The following is a 26,244-nucleotide window of genomic DNA, read 5'->3' on the forward strand; positions in this document are numbered from 1 at the left end:
CTGAGCCGAAGCGGTACCCTCGTTTCATCCTCGACATAGCTTCTCGACTTCCAGCGAGACTGTGGCGATGCAGCGAGCGCAACTACCTCGTATCTCAAGATTTGTTCGTATGCTCATGTAGCAGGAACCAGGCCTGTTACTTCCTTTTTCGGGCGCGAAGGTTCCAAAATGACGTAAGTACGCATCGGTGCTAGTAAGCGCTACTCAAGCAGTCAATACTTTCTACCCAGCCCTCTCCTTTTTGTCATAAGGGTATCTCAATCGCGACCAAACCAATCGTGTTCGCCTCTTCGCCATGACGCTTCGACGCATCATCGTTGCTCCCGCTGCCAAATCTGAAACCGGCGCCTCGGCCTACAAGAAGAACTCGTTATTTATGGAGATGCAGCGTCTGTGCGGAATTTGGGGCCCACGCCAAACTCAATGAACACGAGTTCCTACCCTAGATGCATGCTAATAGCGCAGGTACCGGCGATCATGGTGCCGTAGTCGCTTGTTGGTGCCCTGCTAGAACAACCCTAAGTGGATAGGTTGACGAATTTCTCCCAGATTTCGCCCTGATGAAGTTTGCGGCCTTGGACCAGCATGGCTAGCAATTTGGGTATTCGGGCTCGGATAAGGCGATTTCTCCCGTGCTTCTAGTCGGTTTCTACTCTTGGGAATCTTGTCCAAAAGGTCGGGTTCTGCACTTTTTTGTTCTTCGTTACGTTCGTCTGCGAATTCTTACCCCTCTCTTTCCCAGGGAAGCATCGAGTATGCGTTCATTCTTTCTGATTCCGTTGTTTGCTATACTGCAGATATGTCAGGCTTTCAGCTCGCCGGACATTTACAAGCTCACGCAGCCTGGAGGTGCGAGTCCAGATTTGGGTGAAGATAGCCAGCCAGCCACTGTACCATCGCAATCAAGGTAGGAAGATCAGAGGCATGGCATGATGTCTCTTCACTAACTTCCCAATGACAGACATGCAGCTGGACCGGACTCTGGGCTGAACATCTTTCTACCGAGCTATAAAGCCGACCCCAATTGGTAAATCCCGTCTCACCAGAAACGCGTACATACAATAGTTAACACCAATCCAGGCTTCCTCTGACACTGTCTCTCAAGACAGTCGGTCTGCAAGTCAAGGTCATTCAGTCGCTCAATATCTCGTCACAATGCCGGAATCTACTCATCTACACCTCTCCGAGCGTGAGCTACAGCCCGAGCTCTGCGGATGTCACGACTTTGACTTCCTTCGTGGCGAAGGGTGGAAGGTTGATTTTCATGAACCAAGTACCTACCGCTCTCCAGGCTCTGGCTGGTGTTTCTGCGTCCACCGTAGACACGAGCGGTGCCAGATCCGTCCTGCAGTTGACGAATACTGAGACACCCACGCAAGCTCTCCAAGGTTTCGACTTTACCGAGTACTACGATGTCAACATGCCATTCTTTGAGAACTACACCGAGACTGGCCTGATCAATGTTGGCTATACACCTATTAACGGCTCTCAAACGCTCGGCAAGTACTTGGTCCGTAATGATGGTGTCGACAGCGCAGATACATCCGCTACAAGCGCAGCAATCGTCAAGCACCAGCCGTCGGGCGCCAGTGGATACGTATACAGCTTCGGTATGGACCTTGGATACTTGTACATTCAGGCTCAAGCCGAGGCCGGCGGATATTCGCCATGGTATGATGGACATTACTACCCTGGATACGACATTGGAACTCGCGTCATCAGGAACATCGTCACCACCAGTCCTCATTTTGTGAGCCTGTGGTCTGTTCCTTACAACAAAGGACTTGCTTTCACTACTACCTGGGACATTGATACCTACGTCTCGTATCCACACGGCCAGGGTATTGCGGCTGCTGCACAAGATCGAGGTGCCGCGGGCAACTTGAACCTTCATACCAAGTACATCACCGACGCTTACGAGACCGCGTACTTCCAGTATGGCGTTCCCTACATTTACCAGATCAGTGGTTTCCGAACGGCTCCAGATGGAAACCCATTTATCGACTTTGGTAGCCACACTGTCAGTCACTCGCCCAATGCGGCGGGCTTCGACTACGGTACACTTCAAGAGCGGTTCATTGAAGGAACTGATGCCGGCTATTACCCGGTCATTCACCAGTGCGGACCCAATGCTGACGGTACACCCACCAATGGAGAGGTCTGCACTAAGGGAGGCACTAGTGGGCTCTCTTTCTACACATCAGGTGCTTCCGCATCTGGAGAGGTCCGTGTGAGCGCTTGGTTGATCCGACACATACTCCACGATGAATTCAAGACAGGCTACAACATGACGACCTACCGTCCGGGCAATCTTGCATGGAGCAAGTACCAAGCTACGCATTGCGTCGCCAACGGCATTATCGGCGGCTCTTCATGCGCAGGCAATTCGCACTTGACCCATCTTCCCTTTCAAGTCACGCACAACCGCGAATCATTCCAGGAGCTTCCGTACTACGAGTTTCCGCTCCAGTGGTCTGACGGTGATGGCAATATGAGCAGTGCCGACTTTCCAGGCTCAGACTTTGCGAACCAGATCAAGTACATTGAGAAGATGGCACGGTATGGCGGACACTACAATATCTTGATTCATCCTTCCGACGCCCTGTTTGATAAGATCCAGATCCAGCGCGCGCTGCACGATAGGGTGCGCCCTTACGCAGTCTTCTTCAACCAAACCGGCATGGCCAACTGGTGGACCAACCGAGACCGCGCTATTGTAGACATCACAGCGGCGGACAACTCATCTGCGGTGATGACAGTCCGCTTGGATGGCCGCACGGAAGGGCTTACTTTGCAGGTCCCACGAAACTATGCTATACAGTCCGCCTCGGGCTCTCTTACGGTCTGCCAGCAACCCTCCTACGACAAGACCACGAACGCGGTCGTACTGCGAAACACAGAAAAGGGACTTTACACGCTCTACTTCGCTGTCGGAGCCAGCAACGCAACCGCCTCTACATGCCCTGACTTTACGCCAAAGCCGATTGGAGATACGGAGTGCATAGCATGGGACGTGATGATTGACGACTTCCTCGAACTTTACTTTGGCAGCAACAACGTCAATCTGCTCTTGTTGCAGACGGCTGCGACTGGACTTTCGTCGAACAACGTTGATGGTACCTTGCAACTCACCGCGACCACGAACAGCGGCGTCAACTCGTACTACACTGAGATCTCCCGCTTCTGTTTCGACGCCACCGTCTACACCCATCTGTACTTCGACATGGTCGCTCCTCAAGGAAGTACTTTCTACGTGCAACTCGTTTCGTACGACACTGGATGCAACTTCGAACAGCCAAGTGCCACTTACTTGGACGTTACCAGATACGCTCCTGCCGATGGTTCGAACCATACCGTCACCATACCATTAGCCGACTTCAAGGGACAAGAGATGAAGCATGTCCGCGGAATACGCATCGGAAACATCTCGCCAGCACAGACACCCATCTACATCGACAACCTCAAGATCCAGAAGCGATGCGTAACAGCACCAGGAGAGGATCGCACTCCAGGCCTTGCGATTGAGTCGTTCCAAAATGTCGATCGATGGATCACTGGTATCAACAACATCTTTGGTCAGACCGACTACAACAACTCTATGACATTTGCGAAGCTGTCTGAGCTGGGCAGAATGCAGTTGCTGCCGTCGAGCTCAGAGTCATTCTTCTACACGGATACCATGGTCGATGGAGCTACCTTGAATGCTACTGCTTACACTGGGGTCTCTTTGAACGCGCGCGGCCCACCCGGTGGCTCTTTCGATGTGGTATTGAGCTCAGGCGATGGCAAGACTACCACTGTCAACACCAGGTCTTACGCCACACTAGGCCAGGATAACTTCTATAACATCACCATTCCCCTCACGGCATTCTCCGGTATCAACACCGACTCGGTCAGCCGTATCACTCTACGTAACTTCACGCCCAATGGTGGGTCCTCCGCCAGCAACTTCACGATGCGATGGATCTCTCTTCTTGGCGGACCTTCTACAATCGGCGCCGGCCCACGTTGCCCAGCCCCGACTGGCTTTGTTGTGCTGAACTTCTGCGACCCGAATGAGTTCAAGACACAGACCAACGCTTTGGGTGCGGCTATCTCTGACGATCGAACGATGACATCGTACAAGCAGTCTAGTCGCGGATACGTTGACCTCGTACCCAAAGACGCGACATCTTACTTCTACTCGCTGCTCGCCAAACCGTCCGAGTGCAGAGCCGTGAACAGCTCTTACGACGCGATCATCCTCACTGTTTCCGGCCCGCAAGACGCGACAGCGAATATCGGTTTCAGATACGGCACTGATGGTTGCGGTACCAATGTAGTCACGTCTTACGTTCCGATCACATTCAACGCCGCGTCGACACAGCTTACGATTCCGTTCTCTCGCTTCCCAGCTACTTTCAATCAAGAATACCTCCAGTCATTCGTCATGACCAACTTCAATTCTCCCGGCTCGACGTATCGTATCCATTCCCTGGTCTTTACAGGACCGGCGGATAGCCCTGGTTGCGCGCTCTGCTCAGGTACCATCCTGAACACTTGTACATTCGTGCCCGAAGTTCCGCGCGTCAACCGACTCCTCGGCCAGATGACAGATGAAGGTTCTCTCGCTTCATACTCTGTTGACGGCGACGGCTCTCTCGTCTTGGGTTCTACAAGCGGCTCATACTGGTACTCTCAGTTCGACAACAGCGGCTGCTACAACGCGAACACACTAAACGCAACGGGCATCCAACTTTCCGTCGCTGCTCCCGCAGGAACCACATTCCGCGTCACAATGCGCTGGAAGACAGACGAGGAGTGCACCACACTCTCGCCCCCCTCCTCCGTCCCCATCACCTCCTTCGTCACATTCACCGCCGCCGACGCATACCAAGTCGCACAGATCCCCTTTGCCGACTTCTCCGGCATGAACACCAGCAGGCTCGACAGCGTCGCGCTCTCGGCGTTCAACCCCTCTGACGTCGACGTCAAAGTCGGCTGCATAAGTCTGATCAACGTCGCAGCCACGCCGTCCCTTCAAACATGCAACTGCCCCGACGACGCATGGCTGAACTACTGCACACCCGGCGTCGCGAACCGCAACAACAACGGCTACGTCCAAAGCGACGACGGCACCATGGAAGTCGCACCCGTTGTCACCGACGGCGCTCTGGTCCTCCAACCCAGTGTATCAGGCTCATACTGGTACTCGCTGCAGAACTGCGCCGACGTCTCCACGTCCCAATACCTTGTTCTCAACGTCACGGCGAGTGCAGGCGCGAGCTTCAACGTGCAGTTGCAGAGTGGAGGGTTTGGCTGCGATGGCCAGACTGCGATACAGCGTCTTAGTGTTGCGACTGCGGCGTATGGCAGTATGAATGGGAGTCCGGTTGTGCTGAGGATCCCGCTGAGCGATTACACGAAGATGAATAACGGCGCTTTCTCGTTGGAGAAGATTGATGCTGTTGCGTTGGAGGGTTTCAGTGCGGAGACGTCGAGGTATTTGATTCATTGCGCGTATTTTAGTAGTGGGGGTGCGAATGGGACGGTCGTGGGGAATGGTACTACGACGTGAAGTAGTTGTTGATAGATATCAAGTGTATTGTTTACTTTATCATGCCGTTGTATTGCTGGTGGTTGGCGAATGTACACTTCTAAGCAACGTGAGATGTACTAGCTCACACGTGTCAACTACGTCGCCCTCGCGCAATCGTATAAAGCAGGGATACCTTTGTTCTTGCTTACATGTTCGGTAGTTGAAGCTGCATGCGCTTCGCGATAGCCTAGAGACGCGAGGCGCATCGTCTTTCCCCCTCCGCCCACCTCTCCCCAAAAGAAAAAAAGACGTCGCTGTCTGGCAACGCGCTCATCTTGACAGCTACTGTACTCTCACGATTGTTGAATCGCCTGATGGGATAATTTGATGGGCAAAAAGATGGTTGTAGCGTTTTGGCAAAAACACACAACAGCGGATACGGCAAATTGTCAGCCTGGCAATTTGCCAACTTAGATCTCTCGCGGAAGACAAGTTTCTAAATTTACATACTAGCTAATATAAAGATTTACTATTATAAAAATAAACTAAATCTAAAGTCTACTTATTTAATATAATATTAGTTTAGTAGTTTTTAAGTTTAAATCTTTTCTAAAATAAAGGTTTTTTATTATAGTTAAAAGTTAGAATAAAGATTTACTACTATAGAAATAAACTAAGTAAAAAGTTTATATCTTATATATAATATTAGCTTAGTAATTTATAAATTTAAATATTATTTAATATAAAAGTTATCTAATTTATTTAAAAGCTAGTATAAATTTTTACTAATATTAAAATAAAGTACTTTAAAAGCTTACTTATATAGTAAATTACTAGCTTATTAATTTACTAAATTAGAATTATTATAAATAAATAAGATTTAGATTTATATACTAGCTAATATAAAAATTAACTAGTATAGTAATATACTACTTATAAACTTTACTTATATAGTAAATTTTTACTTTAGTAATTTACTAACTTAGATATTTTATATATAAGTAGTTTTTAAATTTATATACTAGTTAATATAAAAGTTTAATAGTCTAGTAATTTACTACTTAGAAACTTTATTTTAATAGTTAATTATTAACTTAGTAATTTACTAACTATAATTTATTTTAAATAACTAGTTTTAAAAGCTATACTTTATTTAATATAAATATTTACTATAATAGTAATATATTATTAAAATACTTTTTATATATATTAAATTAGTAGTTTAGTAATTTATAAACTTTAACTTTTTATAAAAAGCTAGTTTTTAGATTTAAACTTTAGCTAGTATAGAAATTTACTATAATAGTAATATATTACTTATAAACTTTATATATTAAGTAAGTTAATAGTTTATTTATTTAGTAGCTTAAATTTTTAATAAATAACTAGTTTTTAAAGTTATACTTTAGCTATTAAAAAAATTTACTACTATAGTAATATATTACTTATAAACTTAATTTATATAGTAAACTTTTAGCTTAGTAATTTTCTAACTTAGATTTTTTATTAATAACTAGTTTATTAATATATACTTTAGCTAGTATTATAGTTTACTATTATAGTAATATACTATTAGAAAACTTTATTTATATAGTAAATTATAAGAAAAGTAATTTAGAAACTTAGATTTTTTTTAAATTAATAGTATTTTAAATTCTACTTTAGCTTATATAAAAAGCTACTACTATAGTAATATATAGCTTATAAATTTTATTATAATAGTAGATTACTAGTTTAGTAATATACTAACTAAGATTTCTTTTAAATAACTAGTTTTAGATATTCTACTTTAGCTAATATAAATACTTACTAGTATAGTAATATATTACTTATAAACTTTACTTTTAAACTAAATCTTTAGTTTAGTAATTTACTAATTTAAACCTTTTACTAATAACTAGTTTTTAATTTATACTTTATTTAATATAGATATTTACTATTATAAAAATATATAATTTTAAAATTTTTAATAGTTAGTAAATTATATACTTATAAATTAGCTAAATTAAATTTCTAATAAAATATAAGTTTCTAAATCTATACTTTAGCTAATATAAATAGCTTTTATTATAAGAATATATTAGTTTTAAAGCTTTAGTATTTAGTAGATTATTTATCTACTAAACTACTAGCTTAGATTTCTTTAATATAACTAGTTTTTAAATTTATATTTTAGCTTATCTAAAAATCTACTATTATAAAAAATTAATAGTTTATAAGCTTTATACTTTAGTTAGTTTAATATTTAGTAATTAGCTAGCTTAAAATACTTTAATATAACTTATTTTTAAATTTATACTTTATTTAATATATAAATATACTATTATAAAAATCTATTATTTATAAAGCTTTATTTTTAAAATAATTATATTTTTACTAATTAGCTAGCTTTTATCTTTTATAAATAGTTAGTTTTAAAAATTATATTTTAGCTAATAAAAAGCTTTACTATTCTAAAAATATAGTATTTCTAAAGCTTTTTTACTTAGTACATTTTATATCTAGTAATTAGCTAGTTTAGATTTTTTTTTAATAACTAGTTTTTCTATTTATACTTAAGTTTACTATTAATATAATAACTAACTAATTTAAAGTTAAATAATTTTTAAATTTTTACTATTTTATAACTTAAATATATAGCGTTAAATAAGCTTATATTAATTATAAATAGCTAGTATATATATATATATTTTAGTTAATATAGTATTTTAATATTTTAGTAATATATTATTTCGAGAGCTTAGGTACCTAGTAGATTATATACTTTATTAACTACTAATCTACTAATATTTACTTATATATAGCTAGGCGTATAGAAACTCTAGTTTGTATAATTCTATAGTTATATATAAAGAAATAGAAAAACAACTCTGTTTAATAGTGTGTAGCTAGAGAGGTCTAATTAAAGCAACGTTCTAGGCTGCGCTACGCTGCGAAGAACATAAGTACATCAAGAGTATAAAAGTGCGTTTACATTAAGCGTAACACGATGCACGTAGAATGCTGAATCTATTAGAACTTCTCTCGATACGTTGGCTTGTAGGTGGATTGTTGCCTGATCAGATCTACTCCTTCCTTCCACATTTCGCGTTTCGCAAGCTACACCTTGCGCCTTGCTTGTCGATGAGCCGATGATCTGTTGGCTGCCGTATTACGCAGCCTCACGGAAGGGCAAACTAAGCAGGGTTGTGCAAGGTTACATCTGCAAGTCAACTGCGAAACCGCATGATGGCGATGAGGCTGTCGGTAGCCGTGCGTACGGCACAGTACAAAGAGGATGAGGTGGCTGTACGTCCTGCCACTTTCCAGTCCCACAGACCGCTCGCAAGCCAAAACAGATGAAGAGGACGCAAACTCCTCTTTTCTGAGTCTGCTAGACCAGACTCAATGGTTCTTGGAGCACTGCGAATACGATCGTCGACGGCTCAAGGAACCCTTCCTCGCTAGCTGCTTGCGCTAACCGAACATCTTTAGCGTGCTAGCACCTAACGATGACGAACGACAAGGGAACGCGACACTCCTTCAACTACCACGGCGCACACATCGCGGCACCACCATCAGGGTCGGAGGATCACATCATCAATTTCGAAACATCACGCAAACAACTACCTGATCACCATCCTGACACACGGCCCTGTCATGCTAGGGTGACCGACTCAGTCAACAGCCACGATGCCAAAGCCGCGAGAGGCGTATCACCCGCGGGGAATACGCTGCCAACCACCAACGTAGCAGCCGAAGACACGTTCAGGTACGCACGAATCCGAGGATACACTCCGACAATTACGGTTATCGATGACGCCGAAGGCACACGGCACAACGATCCGCAAGCCGCGCGACTCCACGCGTTCTCCCACGTATACCCAGTAGACGAAGAGACCGATGCCACCCTCGGCGCGTCAGAAGATTCACCCTTGAGCACAAAGGACGACTTGCCTCCCGGCAATGACTGCCCAAAAGCGACGTGACTTCGGTAGTCCTCGTTTCACATGGTTCAGCGGTGCCATCATTTTCACATGCAGCGTGTCAACAGTGCTGTCAGGTATATTTGTTGCATTGGCGCTAAATGGCCAACGCTATGGAGGTTACATTGGGAACAGTCCGGAAGCGAAGCTGAACATCTCCGCGGCTATACTCTGGACCTCGATCATCGCGAAAACAATCGAGCTATCGTTCGCCACCTGTGTCGTTACTTTATTAGGCCAGGTTGTGAGCCGAAAAGCCATCATAGCGAGTAGGAGCCAAGGTGCATCGCTTTCAGAACTAACCCTGTGGCGCTGGGTAGTACAACCTGGGTCCATGATCACATCATTCGAGATCGGTCGGTACGCTGGGCTCTCTGCTCTCGGAGTTCTTACATTGCTTAGTACTATTCTGTCTACGGTCTATATGACAGCTGCAACTACTCTTGTTCAACCTGTCGCCAAGCAAAGCGATTGGCATGACAAGGTCATGATGGGTTCGGTCAGGGGCGAATTTGTTCACGCCACTCACATTGGACGCATCTGTCAGACTCCATTATACGATTTGTACGGATCGTGTGTGGATGTCGAAAATACCGGAAGGAGTTTTTCCAACCTGGTAGAATTCCTTGGCCGCTGGCGCAGCATCGTAACACCTGATCACAACATGTCAACACGTCAAGAGCATCGACCCACCTGGATCGGGTTACCCTATAACGGTACATATGTTGCTCCCCAATGGGTCGACGTCATCGAGACTGCTGAAGTTTCAGGGACATACAACCGAGTCATCAATAACGTTTCGCTTGCTTTTCCTCATATTGGCGTTTTCAGCTTCGTATACGATCAGAGGAACGTTATGCCACTATCCGACACTTCGGACTCTATTCAGCCATACTCACTATGGGCATCGGTGCCCTCACCTGTGATGAAAGTTCTATGTGTTCATATGAACCGAACGGAACTCGAGCCTATCATTTACGATGCTTGGCCAAACAGTAGGATAGTCAACTCTACTACGTGGTTCGATCTTCCAGGAGAACGCGACAATGCAACAACCGTGAATAAGACAGTGGTCGATGAGCTGTTCGGATGGACCAAGGAAGATAAAACCACAATGCTAGACTATCCGCCAGTATTCCCACGGTACCCAATACCGTTCAGCACAGTTCTTAACCTCACGGGTTGGGCTTGGGGGAGAGCCGCCATATACATCCTGGGGCAGGGTGGCCCAGCAAAATCTGGAGAAGGAAATCTGACCGGTGCATACCCGCTTTGCAAGCTCGAGGTTGACATAACACCCCGTTGTAGCACACTCCACAGTGTGTTGGTCTCTGGGACCTTGGCCAAAGCTTTGTGTGACGATCGAGCAAGCAACATGGCGTACTCTGAAACTAATGCAAATGCTACGACGATCCGGGGTGTCAAGAGCTGGGGAGATGTTGGTGCCAGGTGGGCCAACAGTCTTTCTCTTGGAATGGGCATCACCTACCTCCAGCAAGTCTTGATGACGCTAGCCCTAGAACCCAAAAATCCCAATCTTGGGAGCTTCCAGGTCTCGCTCAACCCACGTCTTCCAAGCTTAGCTGAAACATTGGCTGTCATGGCTGCTGACACTATACTTAGCTCTTTGTACAATTTCCCGTTTGTGGACCACTGGGTAAGTCTTTGATAGGGATGGATCTCCATCGTGCTTTAGACTTGCACCACTCGGCACTAACGACTCCAAGAATTATACTGGTTCAGTACTTGACAAGCCAGCAACGCAATGGTACAAGGCAAAGATCAAGTCTCAAGAATTTGCCTCCGGTGGAGCCGACAACGCATCAAAAGGCTGGCTGGTAGTTCTCATCTCCACTTTCCTCATCAACGCTTCCGTATTATGCTATTTCATTATGCATCCGGGCCTTGTAACCGATTTTACCCAACCAGCGCAGCTGTTCGCACTCGCTGTGAACTCACCGCCTACCCGAGTGCTTGCAAGAAGCTGCGGAGATGGACCCGAAGGCAAAGACTATGAACTCCGCTGGTTCATCGGTCATGAAGAGGGCTACGGCTATATTGTACCGGAATCGAGAAGAGGGTCAACGCCCCCAGTCAATGAGCCCGGTGATGATCGCGTCGCCACTCCTCCTACTGCGACCTGGACAGCCCGAATAAGCAATGCGGTGTGGAGCCGTTTGAAGCTGAAGACGGCATCTCATAGAAGGGAGCCGGAGAGACTTGGTTCTTCATTGGATGCAGAACCACTGCGACCTCTACCCGCTACCCGCAGTGGAACATCTTTGCGATCGCAGTATGAACTCGAAGATGCTTCACCGCGTCTTTAGCAGCAATGGAATAGTCAGCCATGCTGCCTCATTAGACGCAGCTGATCCTTCCACATCGGTTGGCTGTTCGACTTTACGCCCTGCGCCTTTCTTGTCATCATGTCAACGAAGGATCAGACGAGGCTGTCATCACTGTCGCAGGGCGTCGTTGACAACCTTGACACAGCAGATTTTCCACCAATGTTCATGTACGCATTTGGTATCGCACAGATCGCTTAGCCAAAGGCCGTTCTAGAATCAGCCCTTGGCGATCGCTTGAGGCACAGTAAGGGCGCACTGAATCCCCAGGATATGGAACAGAAGCTAGTTCACGTTGGAATGAGAACGTTACTGTCCCAGCACCATTACGTTCGTCTTCTGTTTTGCTCCGCATACTTCTCTCACCAGATACCCCACGGGGTCAAGCTAGCGCCCGTCATTGGAGCCTGTAATACGACGCGGGTATGCCGTTTCTGCGCATCGGCACTGAGTACCTCGCTGCTGCTCTCTCAGTCTGCACACGCGAAATCACCCGGAAACTACGTTTCCACCCCGTTGCCCATTCGAACCACGAATCACTTGCGGGAAACTCAGATCAAAGCGAACTGTCCCGTCACCGTCTGATACCACCAGGCCATGATCCTAGGCCTTCGCCTACAATCCGGTTGAGCGCATCACGACATGCAGAGCTCTGGTACCTTTCTAAATATCCTCGCCATGTCCACCAGTCACACGCTATACAAAATGAAAGCCACGAACGCCACGGTCGATATGACTCACCGTATACTGGACTTGGCACACCAGCAATCATTTCGACTGGTAGACGCTGGCAGCTCCGCCAGCCCCCATGAACGCTTCTCTCATGATCTGGGCCCATAAATGAAGCCAGTCCAGAGTGTAGCCGAGTTCATCTCGAATCATATCGCACTCGTTTTCGTTCTCATCATTCTTCGTCGTCCACAATGCAGCAAGACGCCACGATTAGTCAAGACCCCGAAAGCCTCAGCTCTCACCCTGCCAGTTGCGTACTAGCCGAGAAGACAGTGCTCAACGATCAAGCTGTGCAAGATGGCTCCTCCCAGATCAAGCTCGACCCTGACGAACATCCTTTCAACTGGCCCGCCCGAAAGAAATGGACGGCGACGATGGTCATCGTCTTTATGACTGCGAATATCACCTTCTGCTCGAGTATCCACGCCGCGGCAATCCCTGGCGTCACCAAAACATTCGCATGTTCCCCGACCGTTGCAACGTTAGGAGTAACGACATTCCTCGTCGGCTTTGCCTCTGGCCCAATGTTGTTCGCGCCGCTCTCAGAAGCATTGGGAAGAGAGATTGTCTTTCGCATTACCATGTTTCTGTTCTTCTGCTTCAACATCGGCTGTGCGCTATCGCCCAATTTTGCCGCTCTTCTAACATTTCGGTTCTTCAGCGGCTTCTTTGGGTCACCCGTTGTGACCAACAGCGGCGGATGCTTAGCAGACATCTGGCCCCAAAGCCATCGTTCGGTTCCATTCGCACTGTTCACGACGGGCAGCTCCCTCGGCCCAGTCCTGGGGCCGGTGGCGGGGGGTTTTATCTCGCAGCACCTGAATTGGAGATGGCTCTATTGGGTCGTGACCATCATTGCCGCATTCGTGTATACCGCCATGCTTCTCTTCCTCCCCGAGACATACACGACAACGTTGCTAGAACGTAAAATGGCAAAAGCAGGCATCAAGCCCCCACGCCAATCCTTCAAAGAGCAATACTCCACCAACCTAACCCGACCATGGCTCATGCTCTTCACCGAGCCCATCTTGTTCGTCCTCGGCCTTTACTCAGCCTTCGTCTGGGGTATCCTGTACCTTGACTTCACCGCTTACCCAGTAGTCTTCCGGCAGACGCGCCATTGGAGTGAGGGCATTGCTGGATTATCGTTCCTGGGCATCGGACTCGGCATGGCGATCGCAACGGCGAGCTCACCATGGATCAACGACATCCACGGCATATGGGTCAAGAAACTCGGAGGCCTGACACCAGAGGCCCGGCTTCCACATCTCATTATCATAGCGTGGTTCATCCCCGTGGCACTCTTCTGGTTCGGATGGACGGCAAATCCGCCCACCCACTGGATCGCATGCATTCTCTCGGGTATACCCTTCGGCATCGGGTTTGTCACGCTCTTCCTGGGAACCAACGCATATCTAACCGACTGCTACGGTCGTTTCTCCGCGAGCGCATTAGCTGCGAATGCCGTGATGCGGTCTTTGTTCACGGCTGGTTTCCCGCTGTTTGCGCGGCAGATGTATGTCAAGATGGGGACACCATGGGCTAGCAGTACGCTGGGGTTCGTCGCTTTGGTTATGGCGCCAGTGCCGTGGCTGTTCTTTCGGTTCGGTCCGAGGATTAGAGCGAGGTCCAAGTATCATCTCTGGACTGTGGAGTTGGAGGAGGCTGAGAAGGAACGGCGCTAGCTGTAGCCACGTCTTGATACGAATGAACACTTGCAGTGTAGGAGCAGTGTCAGAATGTTGCATCATAACAGGCCGCAGTGCGAGGGTTGGAGGAGGTGCAAAGAACTATAGCATTCACATGCACATACCTTATGTAAGGCAGAGATGAGAAATATGACATTGCCGAGTTTCCGGCGTAGCCTTGTCTGCCTCAACACAGAATTTTCTAACTAAAAAGAGCAAGAGCAACCCTGATATTCATTTGATTGTAGTGTACAGGGCCTGCATGTGAAAACTTGAAGCGAGGATACGTTGTGTCTCTAGAACATCGAGATATGGTCATCACTGAAATCACCTTTGGCCAATCACAGGCGTTTCTGGCCCAGCCAACCAGGCTTTGCACGTGCGCCTCACGCAGACAAGCTAAGAAACCTGCATCGCAGAGCAGCTACAGCCTTGACTTGAACACTCTTCTCGATATTTGCAAACCTTCAACTCCGAAAGTTGCAGGCACGTACGGCGCGTTATAATTGTGATTGAAAGACCTAGATCAGCTCTGAATCAACGGTACGCCATCCCAACTAACAGCATGTCGATATCCGTACGCTAGACGAGGCTAATGACGTCAGGAAGAGCTAGAAGCGCATATCCTTGAAATGGGCACAAAGCGTGCGCTTGCGGCCTTGAGCGTTCTGCTCATGGTGTATCTATACCTCGGAGCTGGAACAGCTGTCAGTAGTGTCGAGAAAGCACTACGCAGGAGCGTGAATATGGAGACGGGCTTCCCGGAAATGCTTGAATATGGTGAGCAGGCTGAGCGTTGTTCGATGACGTATGACACTAAGTTTCCAAGCACCCTTCATCTACCTTGACCAAGAGGAAGAATATTTTCCGAGTGATTTCGGGGCTTTGTAAGTGATCGGGTACGGGCCACTGACAGACTCCGACCTGACGCTGGCAGCCTCGAGCACGTGATGCCAATGAACGGAACCAAGCCCTTTAGCCCACCGCTAAATACTCCCCTCTGTCTGAATAACTTGGACCTGTTGAATCAATACGGCGGCTCGGGTGAAAACGTATATTTGACCGCAAAGGACGACCCGACAGCCTACCCCCAATGGCTACATGGACAGAGACCCAACGATGACAGAGTTGATTCAGCCAGAGTCATCACGATCTTTGTGAAGAAACAGATTTTGAATGGAGATGGATTTCTTGAAGACGTCGTTGACATGTTTTCGTTCTACTTCTACAACTTTAATGCTGGACCACGCATTCCCAATTCAACGGAATTCTTCGGCAACCACGTAGGTGATCTCGAACATTCTGTTGTGAGATTCCGCAATGGGTCTCCTGATTCGGTTTATCTTAGTCGCCACTCCTCTGGTAATTTGTATGCATACGATGCGCTAGAAAAAGTTGGGAAGAAGCCCGTAATCTATGCTGGTCGAGGCACGCACGCTTTGTACGCGATTGCAGGGTACGTAAGCTGCGCCATGAATGCGGAGTCCCACTGAGAAAGTTAGGAACAACCGATACATCATGCCAGATAACTCCGTAATCTACGACTTTACCTCAAAAGGGTACCGATGGAATCCTTCGCTCAATGCGGTAGTTTATTCATTTTCTGCATCATCTCAGGAGATCACGGCTCTGAGACCGAGGTATCAACCCACTAGGTGGTTCAAATTTTTAGGTCATTGGGGCGATGCAGCCTTCGCATCCGAGGATCAGAGGCAAGGAACTGTGTCTGGTCAAAAGGTTTGGTCTGATGGACCTACCTTTGCCATCAAGAAGAATCTGGAAAGAATGAAGGTACGCTCAATGTCTCTCTAAGCTTTCATGCGATTAACGTGACTAGAATTGCGAGTCTGTGACGAATGCTTGTCCAATGGAGACGATACTTCGAGTCGAGACACGGAAGTGGGGTACTTAAGACGGTAATCACTAGAGTTCCGGTTCTGATAGCGCAAGAGAGATAGTATGTTATTGCTGTTGAGGCTGAGGTAATACTGGACACGACACTGACAGACTGTTTACTGACAGCATTATTTGCTCAAATCAAACCATTTTCTGTGCATCATGCGCCTTTGGTGCCTTGTTCAATCCCAGAAAGTATGATACTGCTCGGAAGACTCTGTGTCGAAATGCTATACCAGCTGACAGAAGTGAGATAGCCACTGCTAACGGCACACTTGTTTTCCAGAACACACTTGCAGATAGAGGATTGTCTTTGGCAGCAAACTGGGGTATGATAGCGAAGTACGAAGAAAGGAAAGACAATGGAAGAAATATCAACGAAACAACGGTGAAGATTACGACAGCTTTGTTTGATCGCTCTGCACTGACTGCGAGCTCATTCTGCTGAATCGTACGGAGTCGAAAGATCTGCACAAAACCCTATGTCAATATTCGGGTACTGCGATTGGAGGGATCAGGACCACCTACTGCTTCTAGAACCCTGCTGGACTCGTGGAAGATTTTGTCCATCTCGGCTCGTCGAATACCAACAGACTTGAGCGCCCGATCCACCCTTTGAGTTGGGGATTCGCCTTTCCCTTCCAGGCCAGGATCCACCGGGTTGGCTTTATAGTGTTGTTCAAGAATTAGAGCGTCCCTGCGAAGACGCTCCAGGAAGCCTTGCTGCTGCTCTAGTAACGATTGCCAATTATGTAGTTCATCATTCAGCTCGACGAGCCCATTGACTAGGTCGATTGCTGTTCGGTTGTTCCATTCGTAGCGACTTCTTTGTTTCTGTATAGCAGACATGAGTAAGGTCCATCCAAGACTGGACAAAGTATACTCACGTATCTTGTTAAAATGATGAAGTACGCTTCTTCTGGGTTGAGACCTGGACCACCAAGGCGGCTGGAGGGAAGCATGCACATCTCAGTCGCAAGATATATGGAGAGCCATGTTTCATCGAGCCGATACCAGCTTTCAACACCTTTGGACAGATGGTGGAATGCCTGTGGTACCATACAAGCCCATGTGTTCTTCGCATACTCGGTCATCGGGGCTGCAATAGATGGTTCAAACCAGTCTCGATGAAGGTATTGCACACCAAGTGGTTGAGAGGAAGTCAGCAAAAAGCCTACTTGATATGTTAGTGCCCAAGCTCTGGTCATTGTTTGGAGAAGATGGCTACATACCGTCATGTCGGTGAAACATCGATAGTTTAGAGCGTACGAGCCGAGCATTTCGATAATATGGATGCATCGACAAGGTCTGATCAACTAGCTCATCACTACGTTCCTGGTGCCCAAAATGTCTGTCTGCTAATCTGGCCGAGTTTGGAGCTTCATCCAAGTCGAGCGGCATCTCTGCTAAGGACAACGCCCAGAAGCTAGTCGGACGCCGACCTCGTTGCCCGCGGTAGTTTTTGACAGCATCTTTGAGCTCTCTTGTTTCCCACAGGTTGTCCAGCAGATACTGGCCAATGTCGCGGGTCATCTGTGATATCGGTGTCGAGAAGTACGATACTAAGGCTCTCCTGCGCTGGCATTTGGACTTCGACCAGAAGGTCATGGACTCCGTCGATATGTAAGGGAACTCGGGAAAACCAGCGTTCATGAATGGGAAGCCTCGAGGCCCACCGGAAAGAATCTCATCCTCAACAAACTGTTGTGGTTAGACAACACGGACCCTAGAGTTTAACAGCTCTCCATGCTTACATTGGATAGCCATCCACGCCCAAACGGAACATGACTACTTGCTATCAGCAATGTCGACACAGTGGAAACAAAGGAGCTCTCACATCCAACGCACTTGAGCCCAGTTTGGCTTTTCTTTCCCTGCAATCGGGTCAGTTGATCTTGTCCTACATATCTATCGAGGTTTTATGTCTAAGCTTACACTTGGAGACTTCTCCGAATTTAGGTCTCGTGAGTTCCATACGGCCGGGTGCGAAATCCATAACTTCTACCACCACGTCTGATGGCTTTGGTAAATCGGAACAAATCATACGGATATTCTCGGAAACGAGCTTCTGGCCACGCGCATGGTGTGCTTGGGTGTATAGGTCCAGACGCTTTGAGATGACAGGGGCGAACGCGGTCCACTTTGCGACACTGGCACAGCCGGACATGATCCACGTCAGCAAGCCATAGTGCACTTGCGAGAAGAACCGGAAAACACTGTTGACATATGCCTGATCTTGTCTCTTTGCACGATCTTTGAGAAATTTTGTGTATTGCAGATCGTCTTCAGCGGCGACTTTGTAAGGGTTCAGATTGATCTCATCGCTACCGAGAATGGGGATGTTAGGCGTCGACTGATCCCAAGTGAAGCTCATACTGTAACGTACTGGTGAATTGTACAGCACGAGGCAGAGTCTGAAATCTTGTGGGGATTGTTATAAGCGGCAGCTGGTCCTGACCTAGGCTGTCTGCCTTCCGTCCATAAGCCGCCACATCTCTGTGCCAAGATATCCGACGTGTACACCTGAAAGTGCCGGGTATATCGCGACCGACAAGGGGGAACGACAGACCATTCAGCATCGTGTACTCGAATATTGATCTGCATATAGATACGAAAACAGGTTGAGCCTGCGTATGATACGCTTCATAAAGGTGGAAAGACCCGCAGCTGTTATGGCGTTCACAAGGCTGGCGCACCGGTCAAGACGAAATTAGCCAGTGCCGCACGGCACGTGCCGTAGAACTAACATCCACTGGGGCCACAACACTATTCTTGTGACATTTTCTTGCATCTATCCTAGCCTTGCATGAGGTGAAGCCGAAATAGAAAGTTGAAGGACCTTTAGTGACGCCACTGAGGGCCGAGGCTACAGTAAGCCGCAAGGCTGCGGGCTGTGCACAGCGCCTACAGAAAACCATATAATCGGTGCATTGAGACCATAAAATAGTTTGTAGCGCATAGTCACACTCTCTCGACCTTTTGCCATCGTTTCTTGACATCATGGCTTTCCTTCGGCTCATGTTTGGGTTTCTGGCTGTACTGACTCCATTTGCTCATGCTGCTTCATCGGTCACGGATGCTCAGATGGAAGATATGCTCAACGCTGGGGGAGCCATCCTCGCTGACAAGTGGGCACCTATCTGGATGTTTGCAGAATCTCAGGGCTATCCCGGGTGCTTGCCAACTTGGGCTTTTGGCGGACGACCAAATCAGAACAATGGCGACAATTATGCGCCAGACTACCAAACCCCAGGAGCCAGTGCATGCTTTTACCCGAACGTTAACTGCGGATGCCGCATCTCCGACACTCCCAAAGGCACCAAATCGCCTGATTTTCCGGTTTACTATACGTACAACAGATGTAGCGACAACGAGGTCCGCGTGTCCTACAATCTTTTCTACGAGAAGGACGGCGCATATTGGTTTTTTGTTCAAACTGGACACCCTTAGTACGTTCGCCGATGACCCGGCTAACTTTGAAAAGATTGGACTGACAGGCTTTGCAGCGACTGGGAGAACGTCATTGTCTCCATTACCAGGGACGATAGGGGTGACTGGACACCAACCTCGCTTCTACTTGGAGGGCATGGCTCATGGTGGGCAAATGCGTGGACGGACTTATACACCGTCGCACCCAGCGAGATAGGAGACAACATGCTCCATCAGAAGACCAACAACGATCACCCTAAGGTCTACGTTTCATGGTCGAAGCACGCGAACTTTCCCGATCCAGATCCAGAAAGACTTCTGAACTTGCCTTTCCCATATCAATCTACATGCAACGCCGTTCGAGCGCAAGATTGGTGGAATCATGTTAACCTGGCCAACTATATACGGGCAGATATGTCTACAGAAGCTGGTCAGTGGATTCAAAAGACCAGCTGGGGTGGTGCAGATTCAACTCCTGTCAAGGTCCACGAGGGCATTGGGTTGTGCAATATCGTCGGCCATCCGACCTGTTCCGAGTGGAAAGATGCCGGAGGGCTCAGATGAATACAGAACACGCGCTCGGATTCTGAAGGGATCTAGCATGAAACGCAGTCTTCCATATTGTATGAACATTTCTTTATTAGCTCGAACATAAGGTTGAAAATACGCGTTACCAGATAGCAGGACAATGATAGCTAGGCAGACCTCACTTCTCTCACCGTATACAATTCGTATCCCTGTTGAATACCAGCTTTCATGTCATCGTCCGTCGTGAATCCTGTAAAATCTCCCGTTACATTCGAATTACTAGACGAAGTCGACACCGAAGCGGCATCGGGCGCCTCAACCATGGTTGTCCGAAGTCACGTGCCTGCGGCTGCCTGGAGGCCCACGACCTGGATAATACCTGGGTATGACATACTCACCCAAGGCCTGATGCACTCTCGATTCCGCCTCAATTGTCGCGACTGACTTCCTTAGCTAAAAGCTATGCAGCGTCCCGAGCCAATCGTATCTGCATTTAGTCTGCAGTCTGCACCCTATCAAAAATGACGTCTATCCTCGATATTCCTGGCTCCACCCCGCCAAACCGCTTCTGCTCCCTCGTCCAAGAAGCTCTGACATCAAGAGACTACCCTTTGCTCTTCGGTCACTCGGTGGAAAAAATCATCGACGCCATCGCCGCAACTTACGATGCCGATCAAGCAATATGGGAGCTCTGGGACGCCTTCTTCATTGCCGTCACGTCTTGTCCGCCACCATACGACTCTTATATCGCTCTTCTAGACGCCATTCGCGCGCAGCCGCCCTCGAAGCCCAAAGTTCTACGGTTGTGCCGGGAAGCTAAACGCGATGGTCAACTACACTGGTCGGAGTTACCTGGCTTTGATATGTACTGGGGAGATGCGCATTCTATCCTCCTAGGACGACGCAACTGGAATGGTATACGCGATCCAGGCACCGAAGAAGATCCATTTGGCAGCAGGATGAGGATTAGACCCGACCAGCTATACCTCCGCATGTGCATCTTCTCAGCGACACTGATGAAACATGGCCGACAGACAGGTGTGGGCTATCCTATGACGGTTTTTTACGCGTGTCGATACGCACTCGAACGAGTACACGAAGCACCTCCGGAGCTTGACTCGAACTTGCACAGCATACCGCTCGAGCAGGTACGGGCGCTGGATATTCGGGTCGCGGCGATATGGCTACGGGACGGAGGCTGGACGCTCTGGAATGCTGATCACGAGGTGCTACGAGAGCACTTTGCGGTGCCACTGGATGACGAGACGGAGCTGTGGCCGAGTCAGGATGGATTGACACCAGAGCGGTGGGGGTTGTGGGAGAAGAGGCTGTGGGATCTGAGCACGGACGAGGATAAATTGGACGAAGAGACCAGGGCCGTGGTCAAGGAGGCGTATGAAGTGGTTGAAGGGATTTTAGATTCTGGAGAGTGATGTCGAGTTCGTAGAACCTGCCCTACCCTGGGAGATCAACGTGCTCGTCAGAAAACATCGACAACTCGTTATTCGAAATACGCATCGTCTAGATCTAGTTGCGAACGGACGTTGCATAGTCCCATCTTCGTCTTTCGAGTGCCGTTTACTGGTGTTAGGAGGACAGGGTAGCATGCAATAGCTTTTGACATGCTGCGTACGTCAGCGGCTGCCTGAGTTGCGTAACTCTGCGAAGTTGTTTCTGCAAGCAAGTGGCCATATCGCAAACCACTTTAAGATTAATTGCGCACGATGCAGCAATGAAGTGTTCCTTGAAGATATATTTGGAGAAGCTGGAAGGTTTTCGAGGAACTTGGCGCTACAATTTAGGGGGGGAAGGGCAATCAGCCGTCATACCTAATTAGCTCACCGACGGCCCCGCTTTTGGCGCACGCGCATCTGCTAAAACCCATCAACTTCGCCCTCGACCAAGTTCTCACACTCAGGCACCCAATGCTAGCCGACACGAGCAATATAATATTGGGAAGGATCGCGTAACAGGGGTGAACGTCAGCAGTAAGGAAGTGTGCACTCCAGAATTCGCGATGACCAGCTAGGTACGTACCTACCTAGGTAGGTACCCGGGTACCTACCCGATCAAGTAAACTCCGATTTATCGCAGCGAAGTACTACACTACATGGTGTACAAGCTCTCTCAGTAAAGCCATTCTTTCTTGCTACCGCCTGGACACCCTGGAGTACCATAGACCCCGCCAATAATCCATAAGTTTATATCAACGACTGCCCATACACCCAAACCACCCAGAGTAGCAGTCTTGAACACAGCCAGGATCCAGTGACGCGCATACCATTGGTCTATACCAAGCACACCGAGCCAGAACGCTAGCAGCGTTGCTATACGTTCCTGCTTATAGCATCGCTCCGAGTTTGGGTGATCGTCCCATCCGCCAAAGCTCCTTCTATCGATAGATCGATCGATTGCTAGTCCTGTTGCATGTTAACACACTAGAATACCCTCTTATCATACTGTGAGGGATGCTTCCTACCACCGGCTGTGAAGAGGACTGTTATTGCAATAGCTCCGAGCATGAGATTGTGCAAGTAAATATCGTATCGCCATCGCGAATAGAAATCGCGCACGTAGTCTTTCAATGCTGTGAAAAAGACCGGCATTGAGGGTGGGAGATGACCGTCGCTCTTCAACAAATTCTTCAGTGTAAGCGAAGCTCAGTATGCAGCTTCCCGAGGTTAACAAAGGCTGTATCGCGGTACCGGAAAGTCGAGCTGATGCTCGCGAGCTTTATCGTGTCATGCTGTATTGCGCTCCGATCAATCAGAGATCATGCGGGCTGCGCCTCAATAGGATTTCCGGTGAGGCGCAGCCACATTCGTTAGCTTGGAATTGTTGCATGATCATCTCAACCACTTCTAACCTAGTTGAGGTTGCCTCAGGGGCTGTGTGAGCAACTGAAACGCTTGTATCTCCACGACATCATGAGGGCTACACTCGACGGAATCTTTTCTTCTTGACCATCTATAGCTGACACATAACCACTTGTACCATAATGATTGTCGATTCCCTTCCATTCTTTGTTGAAATCTTGTGTGCCTCAGTGGGCATCCAACTAGGGATTATATTCCTTCCTTGTAGACTCTGTTATTCCATTGTCAGGGTCATTCACTGTCTGATTATCGAGTTCTTCACGCCGGACTATGAGACAGCCTTCTTGTATAACTATACCAGACCGATAATCGGGTTGGTTCTCTGCGAGAAGTGTACGGCCCTGAGATCATGGCCGAAAGGATCAAGGATGCGACATTTCGATGATCTGGCAGATTTGGAAGAGGAAGGTACTAAAGGCTGCTGGCTTTGCCGTGCAATATGCATGGAGTTTTCACAGTGTCAAGCCGATCGTCAAAACCCTCCGGCGCTTGATCGGCCTGAGCAGCTTCCTTCACACTCTCTCTTGTTATGGTTTGCTGAGCGGACAGAGACTGGAGACGGATTTCTGGATCATCTAAGAGGCAAGAGTACGGCAAGCATGTCAAGGGCATCAGCATTTAAGCAGCGCTAATCTCTCACATCAGGCTATATCGCATACATTTACGGATTGCATGCTCGTGAGATCGCCCCGGATCCGTCCTCGGAATCTAGTTTCGGTTTGGTCAAAGAGTGGCTCGGAAAGTGCGATATGAACCACAGTTGTTACCAAGGTGACCGGACACCACTACCAACGCGGGTAATCGACGTCCATACAGACACACCATTCCTACATATCTCCGATGGTCGCAAAGCGTTGTACATGACGTTGAGTCATTGTTGGGGAGGTGAGCAGCCTCTTATCACGACTACTAGCACACTCGAAGAACATTGCCGGGGTATACCGATGGAGTCTTTTCCTGAGCTCTACCGTGATGCAGTCCAAGTGACTCGGAGGCTAGGCATACAGTACCTTTGGATAGACAGCCTGTGTATACTCCAAGACTGCAAAGATGACTGGTCGGAAGAAGCGGCAAAAATGGGCGACATCTACCGACACTCGTATCTAACGCTTTATGCGCTCAGTTCCCCGGACTGCCATCACGGTATGCTAGTTCCGCGCGACGGCGCATTGGTGGCGGCGGCGTCACACGGTACAATCAACTCCAACAACCACGAAAGAACCAAGGAAAGTGTGTTCCAGACTGCGCCACTTTACAAGAGGGCATGGGCACTTCAAGAGCGTCTTTTATCGCCAAGGCTGCTGTACTACAGCGACGGTGAGATGTTTTGGGAGTGTCTCGCTCATACAGCGCGGGAAGGAAATCATCGAGTAGCTATGCGCAAAGCTACTCCGTATCGCTACGAAAGTTTTGAATGCCCCCAAGTAAGGGACCCGCTCGTTAGGCCACTCGATGACAACCCCTCGTTCCCAGTCTCGCCACCGTCAGACTGGCAGATCATTGTCTCGGAGTATTCGCGCTGCCGTCTCACCTACCGTTCTGACAAGCTACCCGCCTTGTCAGGTCTTGCAAGCATGTTCCGAAGGAATACCGGCTATACCTATGCGGCGGGCATGTGGATAGAGAACTTGGGATACGAGCTCCTGTGGTATTGCCCAATCGATCAGGACACTCAACAGCAGGATTCTGGATCGGATAATGATGTTTTCTCAACCCCTTCCTGGAGTTGGATCTCTACAGATCTTGCGGTTCGGTTCAAAGCGCTGGGTAATATGAGGGATCCATGCTTTCAGTTCATCCAGATTCAAAGGACCGATCTAGGTTCAAAGGAAAACACTGATCCCGCTTACGTGCTCACGCTCCAATGCGAGTGGTATCCAGTATCTGTTCAAAATCAGTCGGGCTCGAGGCAGTGCATGATACTCGACAGCAATGGCCGCGAGAGTTTAGCCAGTGGAATTTTGGATGCTTCTGACAAACGGTCAGGCGGTCTAAGATCAGGTGCTGCAATACTACTCAGAACAGGGCTGGTAAGGGATATGTGGTACGAGGCTTTCGATACGTCTAGGCACATGACGTATCTTCTCGTTGTCGTGCCTGCTCCGCGGACTGCTGGAGGGGAATGTTGGAGAAGGATTGGGCTCGCGTGGACTGCTCAAGACATACACCATGAGCGAAACTCATCGTTGATTCGTCTCGTTTGAATCAAGAGCATGACTGGTCCTCGCAGGGATTATTACGACAGTAATTGTCGCGTTGACACAAATGATGCGCGCGGTGACTAGGGTTCCAGCTGTAGAGAGCCGATCCGCGGCGGTTGCCGTCCCACGTGGCGGCCCGCACGCGCCAACGACGCGTCCCCGAGAACAACAAACCTCCATCCCCTTCGCTTTCGCCTACACTCAACGCGACATACTCACGGACTTCACTGCATCTATCCTTGTTTCAGAAAATCTGTCAGCATGCCTACCGATGCTTCACCTGCCGCTCAATCTGCATTATCTCGATGTGTATCGCCTGTGTGAGGCTCGCCGACGGCGCGCTGTTCAGCACGGTCCACGGCAAGATCACGACGTTTGTTTCAAACCCCACGTCCTGGTCGAAAGACGGCAAATGGTAGGAACGCGTTCAACACGATACGAGCCTGGAATGGCGCATGCAGCCTGGTAGAATTACAGTTCTCTCATCGACATATTACACGAGAGGTTTCGAAGCATCGTTTCTCCTTGGGGCCAAATTGCTACCCACGTTATTGCGAGAGGATGCAGTCCGAGGTCCTTGATCCATTTTCCAGTCTTTCGATCGCTGGCGCCAGATCTGCTTTCAACAACTAATCTTATCGCCGAAGAGACTGACTTCTAGATACAGTCTCATCGGAGGATCGTTAACGATGAGCTCTCACACCCTGTGGTTGTGGTAGGCTGAGCAAGGCAACCACCTGCGGCTCTGCGGCACGGGTCATGCAGCCACCAAAGATCCAAAACTCACAAGCCTCATGGTTGCGAATCCATCTTGTCCTCGAGTCATTCGTGGATGTTTGGGAGGCGATTACACCTGCCCGTCATGGTAATATCTCTACGCGGATGGACGTAGCCGCAGCCCATGCGCTTGTGGTATCATGTCACTGCAACGACTGAGGCTGTTATCGCAGTACCCCAAAGGTTTCAGCGAGATGGGTAGGTGTGGTGGTCGCAGGCAATACACTTGGCTCCGCGAGGCTGAGGATATATACTGGCATGGACTCAGCTTCTGCTGGCACCAAACGAC

General features: G+C 48.2%; 4 protein-coding genes across 4 annotated transcripts; 3 read left to right on the forward strand and 1 right to left on the reverse strand.

Annotated features, from left to right (window-relative positions):
• Positions 1-295: 295 nt before the first annotated feature.
• On the forward strand, positions 296-5,557 carry J4E88_010819 (uncharacterized protein; the record flags this gene model as incomplete). The annotated part of the gene is made up of 2 exons (XM_049404409.1): positions 296-393; positions 1,081-5,557. 2 exons carry the CDS (start codon positions 296-298, stop codon positions 5,555-5,557), a joined length of 4,575 nt encoding a protein of 1,524 aa, XP_049249840.1.
• A 7,194-nt stretch (positions 5,558-12,751) lies between these two features.
• Positions 12,752-14,245, forward strand: J4E88_010820 (uncharacterized protein; the record flags this gene model as incomplete). The annotated part of the gene is made up of 1 exon (XM_049404410.1): positions 12,752-14,245. One exon carries the CDS (start codon positions 12,752-12,754, stop codon positions 14,243-14,245), a length of 1,494 nt encoding a protein of 497 aa, XP_049249841.1.
• Positions 14,246-16,624: 2,379 nt separating this feature from the next.
• On the reverse strand, positions 16,625-18,518 carry J4E88_010821 (uncharacterized protein; the record flags this gene model as incomplete). The annotated part of the gene is made up of 5 exons (XM_049404411.1): positions 16,625-16,978; positions 17,032-17,243; positions 17,587-17,845; positions 17,993-18,018; positions 18,080-18,518. 5 exons carry the CDS (start codon positions 18,516-18,518, stop codon positions 16,625-16,627), a joined length of 1,290 nt encoding a protein of 429 aa, XP_049249842.1.
• A 2,104-nt stretch (positions 18,519-20,622) lies between these two features.
• On the forward strand, positions 20,623-21,534 carry J4E88_010822 (uncharacterized protein; the record flags this gene model as incomplete). The annotated part of the gene is made up of 1 exon (XM_049404412.1): positions 20,623-21,534. One exon carries the CDS (start codon positions 20,623-20,625, stop codon positions 21,532-21,534), a length of 912 nt encoding a protein of 303 aa, XP_049249843.1.
• Positions 21,535-26,244: the final 4,710 nt, after the last annotated feature.

Source organism: Alternaria novae-zelandiae (genome assembly GCF_023758075.1).
Source record: "Alternaria novae-zelandiae strain BMP 2774 chromosome Unknown scaffold_41, whole genome shotgun sequence".
Classification (NCBI taxonomy): domain Eukaryota; kingdom Fungi; phylum Ascomycota; class Dothideomycetes; order Pleosporales; family Pleosporaceae; genus Alternaria; species Alternaria novae-zelandiae.